Source organism: Rattus norvegicus, chromosome X, assembly GCF_021556685.1.
Source record: "Rattus norvegicus strain SHRSP/BbbUtx chromosome X, alternate assembly SHRSP_T2T, whole genome shotgun sequence".
In the NCBI taxonomy this organism is placed as follows: Eukaryota; Metazoa; Chordata; class Mammalia; order Rodentia; family Muridae; genus Rattus; species Rattus norvegicus.
This window is the reverse complement of record NC_141554.1, coordinates 48175526-48194861: the sequence shown is the minus strand read 5'-3', so window position 1 is coordinate 48194861 and position 19336 is coordinate 48175526. Positions and strand designations below refer to the sequence as shown.

Here is a 19336-nt window from a genome sequence, read left to right as displayed (position 1 = left end):
TGTCTGAGAGACACTGAGGTAGCCTGCACCTTGAGTTCCACCACTGTGGGGGGGATGACATTTTGCTTTGCCTATCTCCACTGCTTCCACCAAGTCAAGTCCTGGTTCTGAGTAAAGGTGGTTTCAAATAATTTATATTCATCATCTAGTCTGACAGTCAGAACAGTATGGGCTCTACTTTTGGGCCAGTGAATTGCAACCCATCAAACAGAAAATATATCTGGGCCCCCATCTTGGAGAATAAGTCTTGCCCCAAGAGAGGGTAGGGAAAGTCTAGGATGACTATAAATGAATGGGGTACCCGGCCCATCCCTAGGTCCACTGTTCTTCGGGTAGTGCTTGAATATTTTTTAGTCCCAGTGGCCCCTTGGACCCAAGATTTTTTTGCTAGATACTGGCCCATCAGCTTGGAGGAGGACCAAGTGCTGGACCCTAGTATCCACCAAGAATTGGGTGGGTTTGCCTTCCACTTTCAAGGTTTCCCTGAGCTCAGGGAGGGGGTCGAAACCCCATCTTCCCTAGATGCTCTCTTCCCACAGGGCTAACACCTTCGCCATTTGGGGCCACTTTCCCAAGACCTGGGATTTCCCACTCCCTGGCCTCTGTTTGTTAGGGCACCCTTGGACTGAGTGGCCCTTCTCCTTGCAATATGTGCACTGGTTATTTTCAAGGGGCTTTCTGTCTGTTTGTTTAGAGTCTCTCTTCTCTGCTTTCCCTAACTACTATAGCCAAGATTCTCTGTAAATGCCTTTCCTGTCACTTTTCTTTTATCATCTCCCTTTCATCTTCTTCCTTTCTCTTTCTCTGCATCTTCTCCTCTGTCTTCCTGTTGTGGTAGACTTTCTCAGAAACCTTCTCTAAATCCTTTAACAACTTATCCTGTAGTCCCTCCAGCCTCTGATGCTTTTCCCTGATATCTCTGCTAGCCTGGTCTATAAAAGGCATAGTCACAATAGCTTTGTGCTCCTTGCTGCTGGAATCATAGGGTGTACATTGGCAGAATGCCTCTATGAGCCACTCTAGAAAGACTGAGTGTGACTTGCCTAGTCCCTGCTTATATACCTTGGTCAAATTGGTGGGTCATTGTCATTGTGAGGCCCACTTGAGACCTGCTAACAGAGCCTGAGAATAGTCCTTCAAGTGCCCCATACCTTCTGCTCTATTAAAGTCCCAGACAGGTCTAGTCAGGGGAAATTTGCTGTCAATGAGAGCCTGGTCAATTGATGGTGCCCCCAGTCTGAGCGGACATTCTTTTTTTTGGACATTTTTTATTTACAAATGTTATTTTATTTCAAATGTTATTCCCGAGGGAGAGCTAAACCTTCAGAGAGGCAGACACTCCTGGGAAACAAGAAGAGACTGCATTCTGCACACACATCTCAGACACCAGAGGAAAACACCAAACGCCATCTGGAACCCTGGTGGACTGAAGCTCCCGGAAATGGCGGCACAGATCTTCCTGGTTGCTGCCGCCGCAGAGAGCTCATAGGCAGCACCCCGAGACCGAACTTGAGCCTTGGGACCACAGGTAAGACCAACTTTTCTGCTGCAAGACACCTGCCTGGTGAACTCGGGACACACAGAGGCAGAATTCCTCTAGGACCGGGCACCTCCTGTGTTTACCGGTAGTCCCACACCCGAGGATCCCGGCCCACAACAGCTCTCTGCTCCCAGACCCCGTGGGAGAGAGTCCCGACCGCCTGGTCAGGTGGGCACTCCTGAGGCTGCAGAGCGGAAGAGACCACCAACACTGCCCACCCCTGCCCACATCCCTGGCCCAAGAGGAAACTGTATAAGGCCTCTGGGTTCCCGTGGGGGAGGGCCCAGGAGCGGCAGGACCGCTGCCTCTGAGACACCGCCAGAACCTGAAGGAAACAGACCGGATAAACAGTTCTCTGCACCCAAATCCCGTGGGAGGGAGAGATAAACCTTCAAAGAGGCAGACACGCCTGTGAAACCAGAAGAGACAGCACTCTGCACACACATCTCAGACGCCAGAGGAAAACACCAAACGCCATCTGGAACTCTGATGCACTGAGCTCCCGGAAACGGCGGCGCAGATCTTCCTGGTTGCTGCCGCCGCAGAGAGCTGGAGAGCAGCAGCCCGCAAGAGAACTTGAGCCTTGGGACCACAGGTAAGACCAACTTTTCTGCTGCAAGTGACCTGCCTGGTGAACTCAAGACACAGGCCCACAAGAACAGCTGAAGACCTGTAGAGAGGAAAAACTACACGCCCGAAAGCAGAACACTCTGTCCCCATAACTGGCTGAAAGAAAACAGGAAAACAGGTCTACAGCACTCCTGACACACAGGGTTATAGGGCAGTCTAGCCAATGTCAGAAATAGCAGAACAAAGTAACACTAGAGATAATCTGATGGCGAGAGGCAAGCGCAGGAACCCAAGCAACAGAAACCAAGACTACATGGCACCATCGGAGCCCAATTCTCCCATCAAAACAAACATGGAATATCCAAACACACCATAAAAACAAGATCTAGTTTCAAAATCATATTTGATCATGATACTGGAGGACTTCAAGAAAGACGTGAAGAACTCCCTTAGAGAACAAGTAGAAGCCTACAGAGAGGAATCGCAAAAATGCATGAAAGAATTCCAGGAAAACATAAATGAACAAGTAGAAGCCCATAGGGAGGAGACACAAAAATCCCTGAAAGAATTCCAGGAAAACACAATCAAACAGATGAAGGAATTAAAAATGGAAATAGAAGCAATCAAGAAAGAACACATGGAAACAGCCCTGGATATAGAAAACCAAAAGAAGAGACAAGGAGCTGTAGATACAAGCTTCACCAACAGAATACAAGAGATGGAAGAGAGAATCTCAGGAGCAGAAGATTCTATAGAAATCATTGACTCAACTGTCAAAGATAATGTAAAGCAGAAAAAGCTACTGGTCCAAAACATAGAGGAAACCCAGGACTCAATGAGAAGATCAAACCTAAGGATAACAGGTATAGAAGAGAGTGAAGACTCCCAGCTCTAAGGACCAGTAAATATCTTCAACAAAATCATAGAATAAAACTTCCCTAACCTAAAAAAAGAGATACCCATAGGCATACAAGAAGCCTACAGAACTCCAAATAGATTGGACCAGAAAAGAAACACCTCCTGTCACATAATAGTCAAAACACCAAACGCACAAAATAAAGAAAGAATATTAAAAGCAGTAAGGGAAAAAGGTCAAGTAACATATAAAGGCAGACCTATCAGAATCACACCAGACTTCTCGCAAGAAACTATGAAGGCCAGAAGATCCTGGACTGATGTCATACAGACCCTAAGAGAACAAAAATGCCAGCCCAGGTTACTGTATCCTGCAAAACTCACAATTAACATAGATGGAGAAACCAAGATATTCCATGACAAAACCAAATTTACACAATATCTTTCTACAAATCCAGCACTACAAAGGATAATAAATGGTAAAGCCCAAAATAAGGAGGCAAGCTATACCCTAGAAGAAGCAAGAAACTAATCGTCTTGGCAACAAAACAATGAGAAGAAAAGCACACAAACATAACCTCACATCCAAATATGAATATAACAGGAAGCAATAATCACTATTCCTTAATATCTCTCAACATCAATGGCCTCAACTCCCCAATAAAAAGACATAGATTAACAAACTGGATATGCAACGAGGACCCTGCATTCTGCTGCCTACAGGAAACACACCTCAGAGACAAAGACAGACACTACCTCAGAGTGAAAGGTTGGAAAACAACTTTCCAAGCAAATGGTCAGAAGAAGCAAGCTGGAGTAGCCATTCTAATATCAAATAAAATCAATTTTCAACTAAAATTCATCAAAAAAGATAAGGAAGGACACTTCATATTCATCAAGGGAAAAATCCACCAAGATGAACTCTCAATCCTAAAGATCTATGCCCCAAATACAAGGGCACCTACATACGTAAAAGAAACCTTACTAAAGCTCAAAACACACATTGCACCTCACACAATATTAGTAGGAGATTTCAACACCCCACTCTCATCAATGGACAGATCATGGAAACAGAAATTAAACAGAGACGTAGACAGACTAAGAGAAGTCATGAGCCAAATGGACTTAACAGATATTTATAGAACATTCTATCCTAAAGCAAAAGGATATACCTTCTTCTCAGCTCCTCATGGTACTTTCTCCAAAATTGACCATATAATTGGTCAAAAAACGGGCCTCAACAGGTACAGAAAGATAGAAATAATCCCACGCGTGCTATCGGACCACCACGGCCTAAAACTGGTCTTCAATAACAATGAGGGAAGAATGCCCACATATACGTGGAAATTGAACAATGCTCTACTCAATAATAACCTGGTCAAGGAAGAAATAAAGAAAGAAATTAAAGACTTTTTAGAATTTAATGAAAATGAAGGTGCAACATACCCAAACTTATGGGACACAATGAAAGCTGTGCTAAGAGGAAAACTGATAGCGCTGAGTGCCTGCAGAAAGAAACAGGAAAGAGCATATGTCAGCAGCTTGACAGCACACCTAAAAGCTCTAGAACAAAAAGAAGCAAATACACCCAGGAGGAGTAGAAGGCAGGAAATAATCAAACTCAGAGCTGAAATCAACCAAGTAGAAACAAAAAGGACCATATAAAGAATCAACAGAACCAAAACTTGGTTCTTTCAGAAAATTAACAAGATAGATAAACTCTTAGCCAGACTAACGAGAGGACACAGAGCATGTGTCCAAATTAACAAAATCAGAAATGAAAAGGGAGACATAACTACAGATTCAGAGGAAATTAAAAAATCATCAGATCTTACTACAAAAGACTATATTCAACAAAACTTGAAAATCTACAGGAAATGGACAATTTCCTAGACAGATACAAGGTACCAAAGTTAAATCAGGAACAGATAAACCAGTTAAACAACCCCATAACTCCTAAGGAAATAGAAGCAGTCATTAAAGGTCTCCCAACCAAAAAGAGCCCAGGTCCAGACGGGTTTAGTGCAGAATTCTATCAAAACTTCATAGCAGACCTCATACCAATATTATCCAAACTATTCCACAAAATTGAAACAGATGGAGCACTACCGAATTCCTTCTATGAAGCCACAATTACTCTTATACCTAAACCACACAAAGACCCAACAAAGAAAGAGAATTTCAGACCAATTTCCCTTATGAATATCAACGCAAAAATACTCAATAAAATTCTGGCAAACCGAATCCAAGAGAACATCAAAACAATCATCCACCATGATCAAGTAGGCTTCATCCCAGGCATGCGGGGATGGTTTAATATACGGAAAACCATCAACGTGATCCATTATATAAACAAACTGAAAGACCAAAACCACATGATCATTTCATTAAATGCTGAGAAAGCATATGACAAAATTCAACATCCCTTCATGATAAAAGTCCTGGAAAGAATAGGAATTCAAAGCCCATACCTAAACATAGTAAAAGCCATATACAGCAAACCAGTTGCTAACATTAAACTAAATGGATAGAAACTTGAAGCAATCCCACTAAAATCAGGGACTAAACAAGGCTGCCCACTCTCTCCCTACTTATTCAATATAGTTCTTGAAGTTCTAGCCAGAGCAATCAGACAACAAAAGGAGGTCAAGAGGATACAGATCGGAAAAGAAGAAGTCAAAATATCACTATTTGGAGATGATATGATAGTATATTTAACTGATCCCAAAAGTTCCACCAGAGAACTACTAAAGCTGATAAACAACTTCAGCAAAGTGGCTGGGTATAAAATTAACTCAATTAAATCAGTAGCCTTCCTCTACGCAAAAGAGAAACAAGCCGGGAAAGAAATTAGGGAAACGACACCCTTCATAATAGACCCAAAGAATATAAAGTACCTCGGTGTGACTTTAACCAAGCAAGTAAAAGATTTGTACAATAAGAACTTCAAGACTCTGAAGAAAGAAATTGAAGAAGTCCTCAGAAGATGGAAAGATCCCCCATGCTCATGATTGGCACGATTAATATAGTAAAAATGGCCATTTTACCAAAAGCGATCTACAGATTCAATGCAATCCCCATCAAAATACCAATCCAATTCTTCAAAGAGTTAGACAGAACAATTTGCAAATTCATCTGGAATAACAAAAAACCCAGGATAGCTAAAACTATCCTCAACAATAAAAGGACTTCAGGGGGAATCACTATCCCTGAACTCAAGCAGTATTACAGAGCACTAGTGATAAAAACTGCATGGTATTGGTACAGAGACAGACAGATAGACCAATGGAACAGAATTGAAGACCCAGAAATGAACCCACACACCTATGGGCACTTGATTTTTGACAAAGGAGCCAAAACCGTCCAATGGAAAAAAGATAGCATTTTCAGCAAATGGTGCTGGTTCAACTGGAGGTCAACATGTAGAAGAATGCAGATCGATCCATGCTTATCACCCTGTACAAAGCTTAAGTCCAAGTGGATCAAGGACCTCCACATCAAACCAGACACACTCAAACTAATAGAAGAAAAACTAGGGAAGCATCTGGAACACATGGGCACTAGAAAAAATTTCCTGAACAAAACACCAATGGCTTATGCTCTAAGATCAAGAATCGACAAATGGGATCTCATAAAACTGCAAAGCTTCTGTAAGGCAAAGGACACTGTGGTTAGGACAAAATGGCAAACAACAGATTGGGAAAAGATCTTCACCAATCCTACAACAGATAGAGGCCTTATATCCAAAATATACAAAGAACTCAAGAAGTTAGACCGCAGGGAGACAAATAACCCTATTAAAAAATGGGGTTCAGAGTTAAACAAACAATTCATAGCTGAGGAATGCCGAATGGCTGAGAACCACCTAAAGAAATGTTCAACATCTTTAGTCATAAGGGAAATGCAAATCAAAACAACCCTGAGATTTCACCTCACACCAGTGAGAATGGCTAAGATCAAAAACCCAGGGGACAGGAAATGCTGGCGAGGAAGTGGAGAAAGAGGAACACTCCTCCATTGTTGGTGTGGTTGCAGACTGGTACAACCATTCTGGAAATCAGTCTGGAGGTTCCTCAGAAAACTGGACATTGAACTGCCTGAGGATCCAGCTATACCTCTCTTGGGCATATACCCAAAAGATGCCTCAACATATGAAAGAGACACGTGCTCCACTATGTTCATCGCAGCCTTATTTATAATAGCCAGAAAATGGAAAGAACCGAGATGCCCTTCAACAGAGGAATGGATACAGAAAATGTGGTACATCTACACAATGGAATATTACTCAGCTATCAAAAACAATGACTTTATGAAATTCGTAGGCAAATGGTTGGAACTGGAAAATATCATCCTGAGTGAGTGAACCCAATCATAGAAAGACCTACATGGTATGCACTCATTGATAAGTGGCTATTAGCCCAAATGTTTGAATTACCATAGATGCCTAGAACAAATGAAACTCAAGACGGATGATCAAAATGTGAATGCTTCACTCCTTCTCTAAAAGGGGAACAAGAATACCCTTGGCAGGGAAGAGAGAGGCAAAGATTAAAACAGAGACTGAAGGAACACCCATTCAGAGCCTGCCCCACATGTGGCCCATACATATACAGCCACCCAATTAGACAAGATGGATGAAGCAAAGAAGTGCAGACCGACAGGAGCCGGATGTAGATCTCTCCTGAGAGACACAGCCAGAATACAGCAAATACAGAGGGGAATGCCAGCAGCAAACCACTGAACTGAAAAAAGGACCCCCGTTGAAGGAATCAGAGGAAGAACTGGAAGAGCTTGAAGGGGCTCGAGACCCCATATGTACAACAATGCCAAGCAACCAGAGCTTCCAGGGACTAAGCCACTACCTAAAGACTATACATGGACTGACCCTGGACTCTGACCTCATAGGTAGCAATGAATATCCTAGTAAGAGCACCAGTGGAAGGGGAAGCCCTGGGTCCTGCTAAGACTGAACCCCCAGTGAACTAGACTGTTGGGGGGAGGGCGGCAATGGGGGGAGGGTGGGGAGGGGAACACCCATAAGGAAGGGGAGGAGGGAGGGGGATGTTTGCCCGGAAACCGGGAAAGGGAATAACACTCAAAATGTATATAAGAAATACTCAAGTTAATAAAAAAAGAAAAAGAAAAAGAAAGAAATACTTTATCTTAAAAGCAAAGGAAACATATTTGAACTGGTGGTTATATAGTTGAATCATAGAGTTTAACATGACAAATATCTTACGTCTATAATTAAAATATAAAGAAACTTAATATTTGAATTTGTGTTCATACAGTTGGATTGTATACTGGAATGTTTATTAGGCAAATTCATAAGAACTCTACCAAAAATATTAGGGGAGTGGCAGATCAAGAAGGGGAAATATGAAGCATTCAGTCATTGGAAACTGAGTTTAGGTAAGGATGTAACAGGTTACATTTGTGAAAGCTTACATCTTAACTTGTGTATCCTTTATTGTGAAATCTCTAAGAAATCTGACAGTCTTAGCTATTAAATGAATTTATTACTGAGCAAATATTGTGGTGGATTGCCATAGAGTAAGGAGTTAGGTCTGTTTTCTAGCCAAGTTGATGTGGACCAAAATGGAAAGAAATCAGAAGGCTAACAGAAGTGGCCTGAGACCAGGGCTTGGGGACAGAACTCGAGGGAGTCTGGGTAGGTCCAGTCCTTCACCTTCGACTGAGGAGGCAGGTACCCAGGCCCACTACAGATCAGTATGGGAGTTTTAACCTATCCTTTTTCCAACCTGGGACAATTCACCTCTCCTCAGGCAACCTTGTGGCTGCCCTCCAGTGTGTACCCTCTGTTCTTGGATTAGTATGGGTTGTTTGGAGCACCCCCTCAACCTAAATCTCCTCAAAATGCAAGGAACGCTCCCCCCCAAAAAAAGAAGCTTTGCTTGGCTACCAAATATTGCCAGGTCAGTCTCCATATCCCCCATTGCTAGAAGCCCTAACTATGTCATTTTATTAGGGTTTCTAATAGTGACACAATGAACAATGTAATTATTATAAAGGACAGAATTTAATTGGAATTGACTTACTGTGTGATAGGTTTAGTCCATTATCTTCACAGTGGGAGAATAGCAATGTTCAGGGAAGCAAGACACTGGAGAAGTAGCTAGAGTTCTAAATCCTGTTGCTAAGTGTTGTGTTTTATGAAAAGGGGGGAAGGAATATGTTTTGTGGATGTAGTCAGGTGTAGGAGAAGAAGGTGCCTCCAAAGGCCCATAGTGAGGCATCCTTTCCTCCTGACAGACCAGGCACAAAATGGCATAATACAGACTAGTGTTTATTCAGGACATGGGGAGAGAAGTTGAAAGAGAGAGGTGGGGGGACTGGAACAAGAAGAAAACAGCAAGGCAGAGAGAGAGGAGGGAGCAAGCAGCCAGTTTATAGAGTCAGGCACAAATGGATGTTGCCAGTTAAATGTGTGGCAGACCATAGACTAAATGCTATCACAGGAGAAGACTGAAATTCTCAAGCACTGAGAAGGAAGGTCTCAAAGCCAACTCCCACAGTGACTTTATACAGTAAGTCCACATCTAGTCCAATAATGCCACACTTATTAAAGTGCCATTTCCCATAAGTCAAGCTTTTCAAACCACCACAATAAAGTTCCTAGACTTAAGGATGTTTCCAGTAAATTAGGCCTCCAACCCTCACATAGAAATGTTGCACAATTCCAGCTGTCACTCCCTATAACCTCCCCCTCCATTTCCCCATTTCTCCCACTCCTGTCCTCAAGTACCCAATATACCAGCAGTTCCCAGGTATGTTCATGCAACCATGGATCCCCCTCCTCAAGTAATAACTCCTCTTTACATAAACGTTCTAGGCCTGTGGATTTTAGCTTTATTGTCATTTACTTAATAGCAAATGCATGCTTTTACGTGAACAAATATTTTTACTAAATGTGTACCTCATGATTGACTAGATACTGACAAATGTAAGAACTTATAGAGTGGATTAGGACTTACAAACCTTGTGAGCTGTTAAGTGCCTAGGACTCCCCAAATGCCTTGGTTTTCAACATTGACATGGGGGGGGGGAGGGCTTGCTGCAGCAGATCGCACTGCAAACCTTCCATTCTAGTGCTAGTCATCTGAAGAACCCCTAACTGTATTGACAGAGCTGTGGATCCTACCCAAAACATGTCTAGAAAAATGATGGCTCTGGATTAAACTGTATGCCACTTTTCATTAGATAAGGAAATATCTGAATTCTAGAAATATCCCACTGCTAACACACAACTTTACAAAGAACAGTGAAGTGTTTTGTGATAGAAATTCAATTTATAATTTTTTGTTTAAATTTTAATATGTTAACCACAATGAGAGACTAAAAAGTATAAGACAATCAAAATTTTTATTTTATTCTTGTTTTACAAGTTAAAGCTGAGATTTTTTCCATTACCAACTTAATTCCAATTTCAGTGTACTAGTAGGTTGGGACATTTTACAAAGACAGACAGAAGTCATCCTCATGCAGTTTCAAATCTGGAAAACAAGAATGCATGCATTGCAAAAAGATTAAACTTGAACATAATGCAACTTATAATAAGAGTATTAACATTTTGAAATGCCAAGAATCCTAAGGTCACCCAAATAGAATAAACATAGAAAGCTTTATGCTCTCCTCCCACCAGCTCCCAGTTGAGGGTACAATAGCTGGATCAGTGACTACTCTGTCTGACCTGATGTTAGATATGAATTGCCAGTGCACTAGACAGTGCCCAGATCAGAGATGTCGAAGCATCTGCTGGAAGATCCAGGCCTCGACCCTGTCTATCTCATCTCTCAGAGCTTCTGCATATTTTTCAGGGTATGCTCTGGGATGAGTCTTAGTAATGCTAGCAAAAAACTGCAAGACTTTCAATTTGGTGGTTTCTGCAAAGGCCCTTGGGCCCCACAGGAACACATGGCTAGGAGGATCACTGTTAGGCACCTGTCTGTATTCCAGGTACCCTTCCTGGACAAACTCCTCAGAGATGAGCTTCCTGGGGTCTCTATGTATGTAAGGATCCATCCCACCACACAACCCTATATTATTCAGCATTTCCCAGATAATGTCCTCACTGACATAGTTTCCCTTCATAAAAATGACACCCAGTACAACTATGAGGACACCTGTCTTGGGCATACCCTGGACATCAGTCAGCATCCCATCATAGGTGATGCCCAGGGCAGTGACAAGGACATAGGAATGGACAGAAGGGTCCACTTCTACTATGTCAAGGCCAAAGACCAGCTTCATGCACTCAGAGGCCTCACTAAAGATCAGAGGATAATATTCATCATACTCTCTACCAATGGTTTCCAGCATTTCTGCTTTGGTAGTGAATGCCTTCGTTTGATATTTGAAAAGCAGAAAGTCCACCAAATCATACACCTTTACGTTCTGTGCATTGTGCAACAAATAGAGTGGGTCTTCCAGCGCCTCTAATTGTCTGATGGAAGCCTCCTCAGATGGGCCTACAGGAATGGAGGCCAGTGCCACAGAGGGAGAGCAGGCTCTCTCAGGACTCTGGAGAGGACTTGGTATTCCACTACCATACTCGGCCTTTGAGGTGGAGGTGGCTTCTTCCTCCTCTGCTGCAGCCATGGTAGCCTGGGCATTGTCCAACTCCTGTTCGGCCTGAGCATTGTCTTGGAGGTTGCTGTATTGGATGTTATGGGCATCATCCATTGTGGTTTTCCTTGGTACAGACAGGCTGGATACTGTCCTAATCAGAACAAGGAGGACACAGACCTGGTGGGAAAGTGGAGAGAGTTTATGGATTCTATTTGCAGTCACAGTCGAACAACCTGCGAAAAGTCATGTTATTCAAAACCTCTGAATAGTGCTCTAGGCTACAAGGACTCATAGCAGTCTGAGAACCTTGAAATACAGAAACAGAAAATGAACAACCTATTTGGGGTGCAGTCAGAGGGAAGATAAGCTCAGGGATACCACCAGAATATTTGATGCCAGAGAATGTCGGGTGTTCATGTTCTCAACTGTTTGAACCATTGTTATATACTTGCAGTATCTACATCCCCATAAATTCTGAGGATAGATACTTGTGCCCCGGTTACAGGATCTGAGGACACTATCCCAGAGGAAGATTTTCATATCTTTGAGTTTCAAATCATTAAGACATGCTGACCACATTCCACAGATTCAAACTGCTAGTTTGTGACTGAATTTTCATTAACAGTACTGATAATGTCTACTGTGGGGGTGCGGGGTAACAATACCCCAGTAAGTGGTGTCTTCTATGATCTTTCTGGTTACTCATGTTTCCCTTGCAAGTGCTAGACCCTGCCAATCAGATAGTCTACTGAAAAATCTTAACTGACCAGTATTTTGAAACATAATATAATGCGTGAATGGCACTTCACATCTGGCTGCACAGATTCAGACTAACTTACAAGAGATTGGACAATTCAATGGTGTTCATGTGTCCTAAGGTGTGAGACCTGCCCTATGCTCACCTTGATAAGTGACAAGGTCTGGACTGCTTCACCTTATGATCTGAGGCTAAGTTATTTAAACCAAGGTCCTATTTCTGTGATACAGAGGGAAGAGAAGAAGAGGTAACAGAAATCGTCTATGGTCCCTGAGCTTCTTCACAGCTTACAGGAGGGCAGGTAGAGGACAAACCCCATGTTGTTTAAATGGCAGGAAATCTTCAGTCCTTACCTTCAGTCCTTGCCCTCTTGAGATATTCACTCTGATATCTCCAGTCAAACTCCCCCTTCCCAGGATCTCAGTTCCTTGAGACCTGTGACCAGAAAAAAAGATAGAGTGCGTATCAAGACATCCCCTTCCAGCAGTGTGTATGTCAGGTGTGTGAGAAGTGTTTGGGGGGCCTGTGACAGGTTTCCTTCACTTCTATATTGGAGGATGTTACATGGACTTGCACGATTCTTGGACACCTGTCTTTAAGAATGGCTATGCACCCGGGTCAAGTTGTATTCCTTCTTGATATCTGAGAAGATGACAAATCCTTTTACATCTGAGTGGGTTATCTTGGATTGGTCATATGACCTGAGTGAATCTGGGCTGATAATGGGGTTTCAAAACCCACTTGAGGTTGATTTACTGACTTCTTCCTGGCACCTTCACTTTTGTGCAATTAACACAAGACCTCATCTTTCCAAAGACATCCACATTCCTGCCAAATGGACAAGTAAGCATGACACCTAATGCCCCTGATTATTGGCCACAGAACATACTGAGATATTATAGTTTGTATATTCTGTGCCGTGGACTCATAGTCCCCAGACATACATGTCTGACATACAGCTAATCCTGTGACTCCTCTCTCTGTTCCCCATCCTGACATCACTCCTCAGCCAACCTGACTTCAAAGTCTTCATCTCGCAAATAAATCACAAACAAATCATGAAGCATAAAGGACAGGCAGTCACAGTACTCACATACCGAAGGCTTTCCTGGAAAAATTTAGGGAGTTTGGCAGGTATTAGGAAAGTCTGTGTTATGGAGGGTATTGCTCTTTTTCTCTCCTTTAGGTCTCACCATGGTAACTCAAACTTACCTAGACTGCTTACAAATGCTGGACACCTCTTCTGATAATTTTCTGATACTCCAACTGCTGCTCTGATATCCTTCAGTGGATAGGCTCACCTTCCTTAGAAAAGAGAGAGAATGATAATGGAGTGTATATGCATAACTGTGGTTTGTGTCTCACACTGCCTATGAGAGCAGCTATGAGAGCAATGGCAATGCTGGATATTATATGGAGTATTTGAAGTGTGCTGTCCATAGAGAACCCTGGATTTTACCTTGATTAACTCTCTTTCCTAGGACCTCTTTACCACGGACCTCAGAATAAGGTTCTGACCTTCTATCTACTGAGGTCAAAGAAGGCCACTCATTTGACTACCCTAGTCACGTGTACTATAATCCCTATTGTTCTGATCCTGCTGGATTATCTAATAGGACATCTCTTCAGTTTACACACAGGGTCTTCACATATCACTTCATGGAGACTGGGCTCTGTCTATTACAATTGCTCCAAAAATGATGTTACTCAGAGTCCCATTGGAGGACAGAGCCTTACTGCTAGGAATGAATTCCACCATGTTAGATACAGAATTGATATGGGGAAGCACTAATTTGGGGTTCCTCAGACTAACTGAAAACTTTCATCTTGAATACAAGGATCTGCAGGAGTACACAGAGAGCATCATGAAAGTTTAAAATATTTTCTTGAAATTTGTATAGTTTCATAAATTACAATTTAATCATATTCAACATCTCTCCTATTGTATTGTAGGGCAGCTCTGTCACTGGGGAGCTGGAAAAAGGGGAGTTTGACTGTGCTTATCCCATGCTCCTGCTGCCAGGGCTAGTGCTAGGCCAGACAGAAGCACCTAGGCTCTGTTCTGGTGGTGGAAAACCACAGTCAGAGATGTAGGAAAGCCAGAGTTGGTAAAGAGGGTTCCTCATCTTTCATCGAGCTCAGGGCCGTGGGGTTCTCATGCTCTTAGATTTCCAAGCTATGCTGGGAATTACATAAGAGCTGAGAATGGAGTCTGGGATCCTGGCGACTGGGAACAGCATCTAGCCAAGGGCTGGGGTAAAGTGGAGGTCCAGATTGTTCCAGTGGGTATGTTAGTCTTTAGATGGACAGCGGTTGGCATGGTGGCAATTGTGGCAGGGAGCACAGAGAGGCCTTCTAAGGGAGATTAAGCTGGGTCTCTGTAGAAGGCCTCCATGGCTTCCCACAGCAGTTCTTGGTAAACAGAGACAATCTGTGGTTCCAAACTGTTTATTGTCATGACACAAAATGGATGCTTAAAACTATACCCTGCTTCTCAGGGTGTACCTGATATTAAATACTATTTGCAGGTGGGATTTCCAAAATGGGAAGCTTATAGGCTAAAACCTTCAGGACTCCAGGCACCTCATTAACATGCAGAATTCTTTTTTAACCTACATGACTATACATCATTTCTCTTCTGTGTGAGAAGCATGGCCTGTGTTCCAAGTAAGGGGTTTGTTAGCAAGCTGAGAGTCAACTAAGCCTCAGGTGTGTTCCCACTGAGCCTACATGTCCTGACCTGTTGCACGTTACCAGACTTCCTGACATGCTTTTATGTTGTACACACTCTACCAAACCCTCCATGTCCCTATAAATACTGGACTCTCATAGTTTTTAGCACATTTAGTGAAATTTTTAATATCTTTATACACTTAGGCATGTGGACATCGACTGAATTATGATCAACTGACAAGAATCTGCAAACGTAAGGAAAACAAAATCTCTCCCAGTAGGTATGAATTACCTATAACTCCTCAGCTAGAATTACATACCCCACTATGCTGGGATGTTTGTCTAACTGGGAACATACTCCTCTTGATTGTACTTGCTTAGTTGACTTGAGACTAATTAGGTAGAGCTGGTTTAATCTGGGGCGACTAAATCTGAAGCAGGATTTCAGATGTTAAACCAGAGCTCTCACCCTCACATTGCACTGGCCTCATGTGGTGACTCCAGAAATCTTTTTTATTTTATCCACAAGGGTGTTGTCAATGAGTCAGTCAGGGAGCTGAGAGTCACCTAAGACTCAGGTGTGTGACACTGTGTCTCTTGGTCCTGATCTGCTCTATCTTACCAAAGTTACCAGCATGATTTATGTCCTACACTCTTCCAAATCCTCCAAGTCCCACCACTACTAGACCTAAAAAAGTTTACTTAAACAGAACACATATATTCCTGGCGCATACACAAATGAACTTGAAAATGGCTCCTGTTGCCTTGGAAATGGAGTTGTGAAGCACCATTCCTGGCTATGAATCGAACCTGCAAAACCAGCAAGTACTGGTAACCATTGAAGTGTCTCTCTAACTAAAGATTCCCAGATTTCAATAGGTGAAAAAAACAGAAAAGGCTAATTTCTACATGGTGTCATCCCATACGTTGCAGGTGTGTACAATAAGTATATAGCTGAATTAATCTACAATTCACCCTTACTTCTCACCCAGACTGTAAGAAAGAGGACTATGTCTTTACCTGGCCTTTGAGGAATTATGATTTCCTGCTCACCTATTTGATTCAAACTACAGGACTCTTTAGTAAGGGACACAAACAACAGTGCACCTGCGTTATCTTTGACCCTCCTATACAGAAAGGATGCAGTATAGGCCACCATGAATTCCATTAAAGCTAAAAGTACGGCAGCCTTTAAGCTCCAGAAAGAAAATGTTCTGTGTACTGCAAGTCCTTGGAAGTAGTTGAAATAGTGGGGCAGGAATACGGGACCACAAATAAGGGTTCTTGTTTGTTTCAGGTTAGTCAAAGGCATGCAACTGTATTAAATGGAGGCTGTCTATATGGTACAGGGCATGTGTAGGTCACCAGCAACTTACACTTGAGTCAGAAAGGGACCAAGTCCTCCTTCCTCCAGGGAACTCTAAAAATGGCATCGACACTGTAACCAACTGCTGACAGCTGGTCGGAGGCAAGAAAGTACTATTTTGAGTCTACTAGACAGCAGAGCTTGACCTGCATTTTCTGGGCCCCCCAATTATGAAAGAGTCTTTGCACTCTACTATACACTTACTCTGACTGAAAGCATGTGTCAGCCCTCCAGGATCCTAAAATTGTGATATAACACCTCCCTGAGCACCTGGATGAGGATGTGGCAGTATGTGGAGGGCCTCTTCCCCTTCAGTGAGAACTATGGCATTCTGTAACTTCCAGAAATGGCAGAAAATTATTTGGAGGACTCCAAGTCATTTCTTGCAAGAGAAAGTGCTCACTCATACCAACCAACCCGGATTTACTGCAAGAATCTGAAAAGCCTCCAGTGGTCCTTTCTATCTTATGTGAGGGTTCTACAAATAACAGAAAAACACACTCCTCTCAGAAATCTTTTTAAAAATTTAGACATTGAATCCCAGAGTAGGAATGGAAGGGGTCATTCCTCCAGATGGACCCACTGAATAACAATTTGGGTACTCTCTTGATGAGTGTTCTTTAATCTTCTTAATACTGACACTTAATACACTCCCTAATGTGGTAGTGACACCCAACTTTAAAATCATTTTGGTTGTTACTCCATAAGTGCACTTTTGCAACTGTTGTGAATCCTAATGTAAATATCTGATATGAAGGGTGTTTGATATATAATCCCAAAAGGGTTGTGTCCCACAAGTTGAGAACCATGTTTCTAGCCTGCCGGGGACCTAAACAATCCACAGACAGGGAAGTTACTGCAACATGAATGTGAACTTACCCCTGAGGCTCATGTAACCTTAAACATTGCTCCTCTACATTGTTGAAAGTGAGCAGAGGCTGAATTCTGCATCTGGGGCCATGTTTAGTGCCCAGTAACAATGGCAATGTGACAATTTCTCTGGACTGGAGCTTTTATGGTCCACTCTCAGGACTAACTTCCTCCCTGAATGTGAGCTAAGTTTATTTCTGAGAACTTCTTAACTATGCCTGTATTCGTGGACCACAAAGTTGGACCCAGCAAGCATCTCCTGCTAAAAGCTTGTTATATTCCATGCAATGCTAACTGAAGGGTGAAATTGGCATTATTATTGGTCCTTATGTTCTGATGGAGACTTTTTGCCTGCCCTAGGCTCTCACCCACATTCAGAAAGCAGGGTGTAGCTGTATTGCTACAAGGAATCTCACAAGTTGTTTCAGAGTCTGGGAACTGTTTGTATGCAGATGTGGAAGCTTGGATAACATCCCTACTTGTTTCAAGATCCTGAAAATGATACAAGTTAACCAGGTGGTTTGGGCTTACCCATCTAGAAACAATCTTCCAAAAGCCACTCTCATCTAGCATCTTTATTTAAAATGATTGTGATGTCTGATTTCTGAATTGGTAACTATTGCCATAGTCCCAAGAGAAGGAAGGGAATAAGATTATTTCAATTAATTTTCCCTTGTTTAAAGTAGCTCACATTTTCTATCCAATAAATTGTGGGGTCACTCATCGCCAAGCAGGGTTTTCACACTACAATCCTGGGAACATGTTTCACCCAGTATACTATTCCACCTCCTTCTCTAACAGAACAACTTAAAATATTGTCTTTCCTTTGTCCTCAGGTATCATGGAACAAGGGGTTCACTCCTACAGGTGAGCTCTACTTGAAGCTAGGCTGACATTAGGGATGGAATTGCATTATTTCTGGAAACATCAGAGTGGAAGGTGTGCTTTCCTCCACCCTAAGCTGTCAACTCTGGTACAAAATTGTTCTAGAAACCTGAGAAAAAATCCCCCAGTGGCACAGTATGGAAGGTAGGGGGTGTCTGTCTTTCAAACTCAAGACCATGTGTGGAAGCTGTGTTTGCTGGGGTGGGGTAATCAATGTATCATGAGTAGATTTGGAGTCAGAGGGATTTCTTACCTCAACTGGAAAGGCACAGCGAGGCCACCAACAATCCAGCTGTCTCACAATATGGTGCTGCATCCACAAAGTCACCAGATGTTTAGGACTGGACAGTCACTCTATCTCAAAAGTCAGCACAGAAATTTTCATAAAATTAAAGAACCTCAGAATACATCCCCAAATTCCCGGTGTCACCACAATTAGATGGGTGTAGATATCTGTCTCATTAGCTAAAGTCAGCACTGAAGCACTCTTTAAACTCAACAAAATCTCACAAAATGGAATTCAGGTTTCAGAGTTCACTGATAACAGAACTGAAGGTCCAGCTCTTTCCAATAAGTAGTGCCTGTTTGCTTCAAGACCCCAAATGAATACAAATCTAACTTAATTCTCTGGTCCTATGGATCCTGGATCCAGCTTCAGAAACCCACTAACGTTTACTCCCCATGTAAACTTCACAAGGAAAATGTCACCTGATCCTGCATCTGTGAGTACCTCTGAAATAGCACCAAAGAGTCTCAGAGGAATCTCATTCCCACGAGCATGCCCCTGTTTGGTGCAGGTTACATCATTAAAACATTAGCATTCGTGGTTCCCTTAAAAAAAAAAACAAAAAAACAATGTTTCCACAATCCGTTCAAAGCTACTCGTTTCACTCATCTCGAGATTCCACCTGAATTCCTCCGGGAATGTTAGAAAAAGGAAAAGACAGTCTCCACAAACCCGAAGTAAGGAGTTCATTCCCACAAGCTTACTCAACTGGGGGTTAGGGAGGCCAAAGAGATGCAGCTGTATTATTTGGGGAAGCTTCTCTCCTGAAAGGTACCGAGTGAGCCTGAAATTCTTACACCAACTGGCAGAGAGAAGCGACCTCCCTTCCAGGCATCTCACAAAATGGCGCCGAGTCCACAAAGTCTCCGGATATGAAAGCCTGGGGAGGCGCTCTATACCACAAGTCAGCACCGAGGTTCCTTTAAACTCAGGAAACTCAAAAAT

The 19336-nt window shown here is 42.6% G+C and overlaps 1 protein-coding gene across 1 annotated transcript; it reads right to left on the bottom strand.

Annotated features, from left to right (window-relative positions):
- Positions 1–10331: 10331 nt before the first annotated feature.
- Positions 10332–18463, bottom strand: Magea10-ps3 (MAGE family member A10, pseudogene 3). The gene is made up of 4 exons (XM_087601211.1): positions 18359–18463; positions 13524–13616; positions 12665–12746; positions 10332–11731 (listed from the first exon to the last, which is right to left on the bottom strand). The coding sequence occupies exon 4, from the start codon at positions 11666–11668 to the stop codon at positions 10721–10723; it is 948 nt and encodes a 315-aa protein (XP_087457337.1). The 5' UTR covers positions 11669–11731; positions 12665–12746; positions 13524–13616; positions 18359–18463; the 3' UTR covers positions 10332–10720.
- Between the last annotated feature and the right edge of the window lie 873 nt (positions 18464–19336).

Bases quoted from the DNA above. Each gene is read 5' to 3' on its own strand.
- Magea10-ps3 (XM_087601211.1), bottom strand. From the start codon at position 11,668: ATGGATGATGCCCATAACATCCAATACAGCAACCTCCAAGACAATGCT.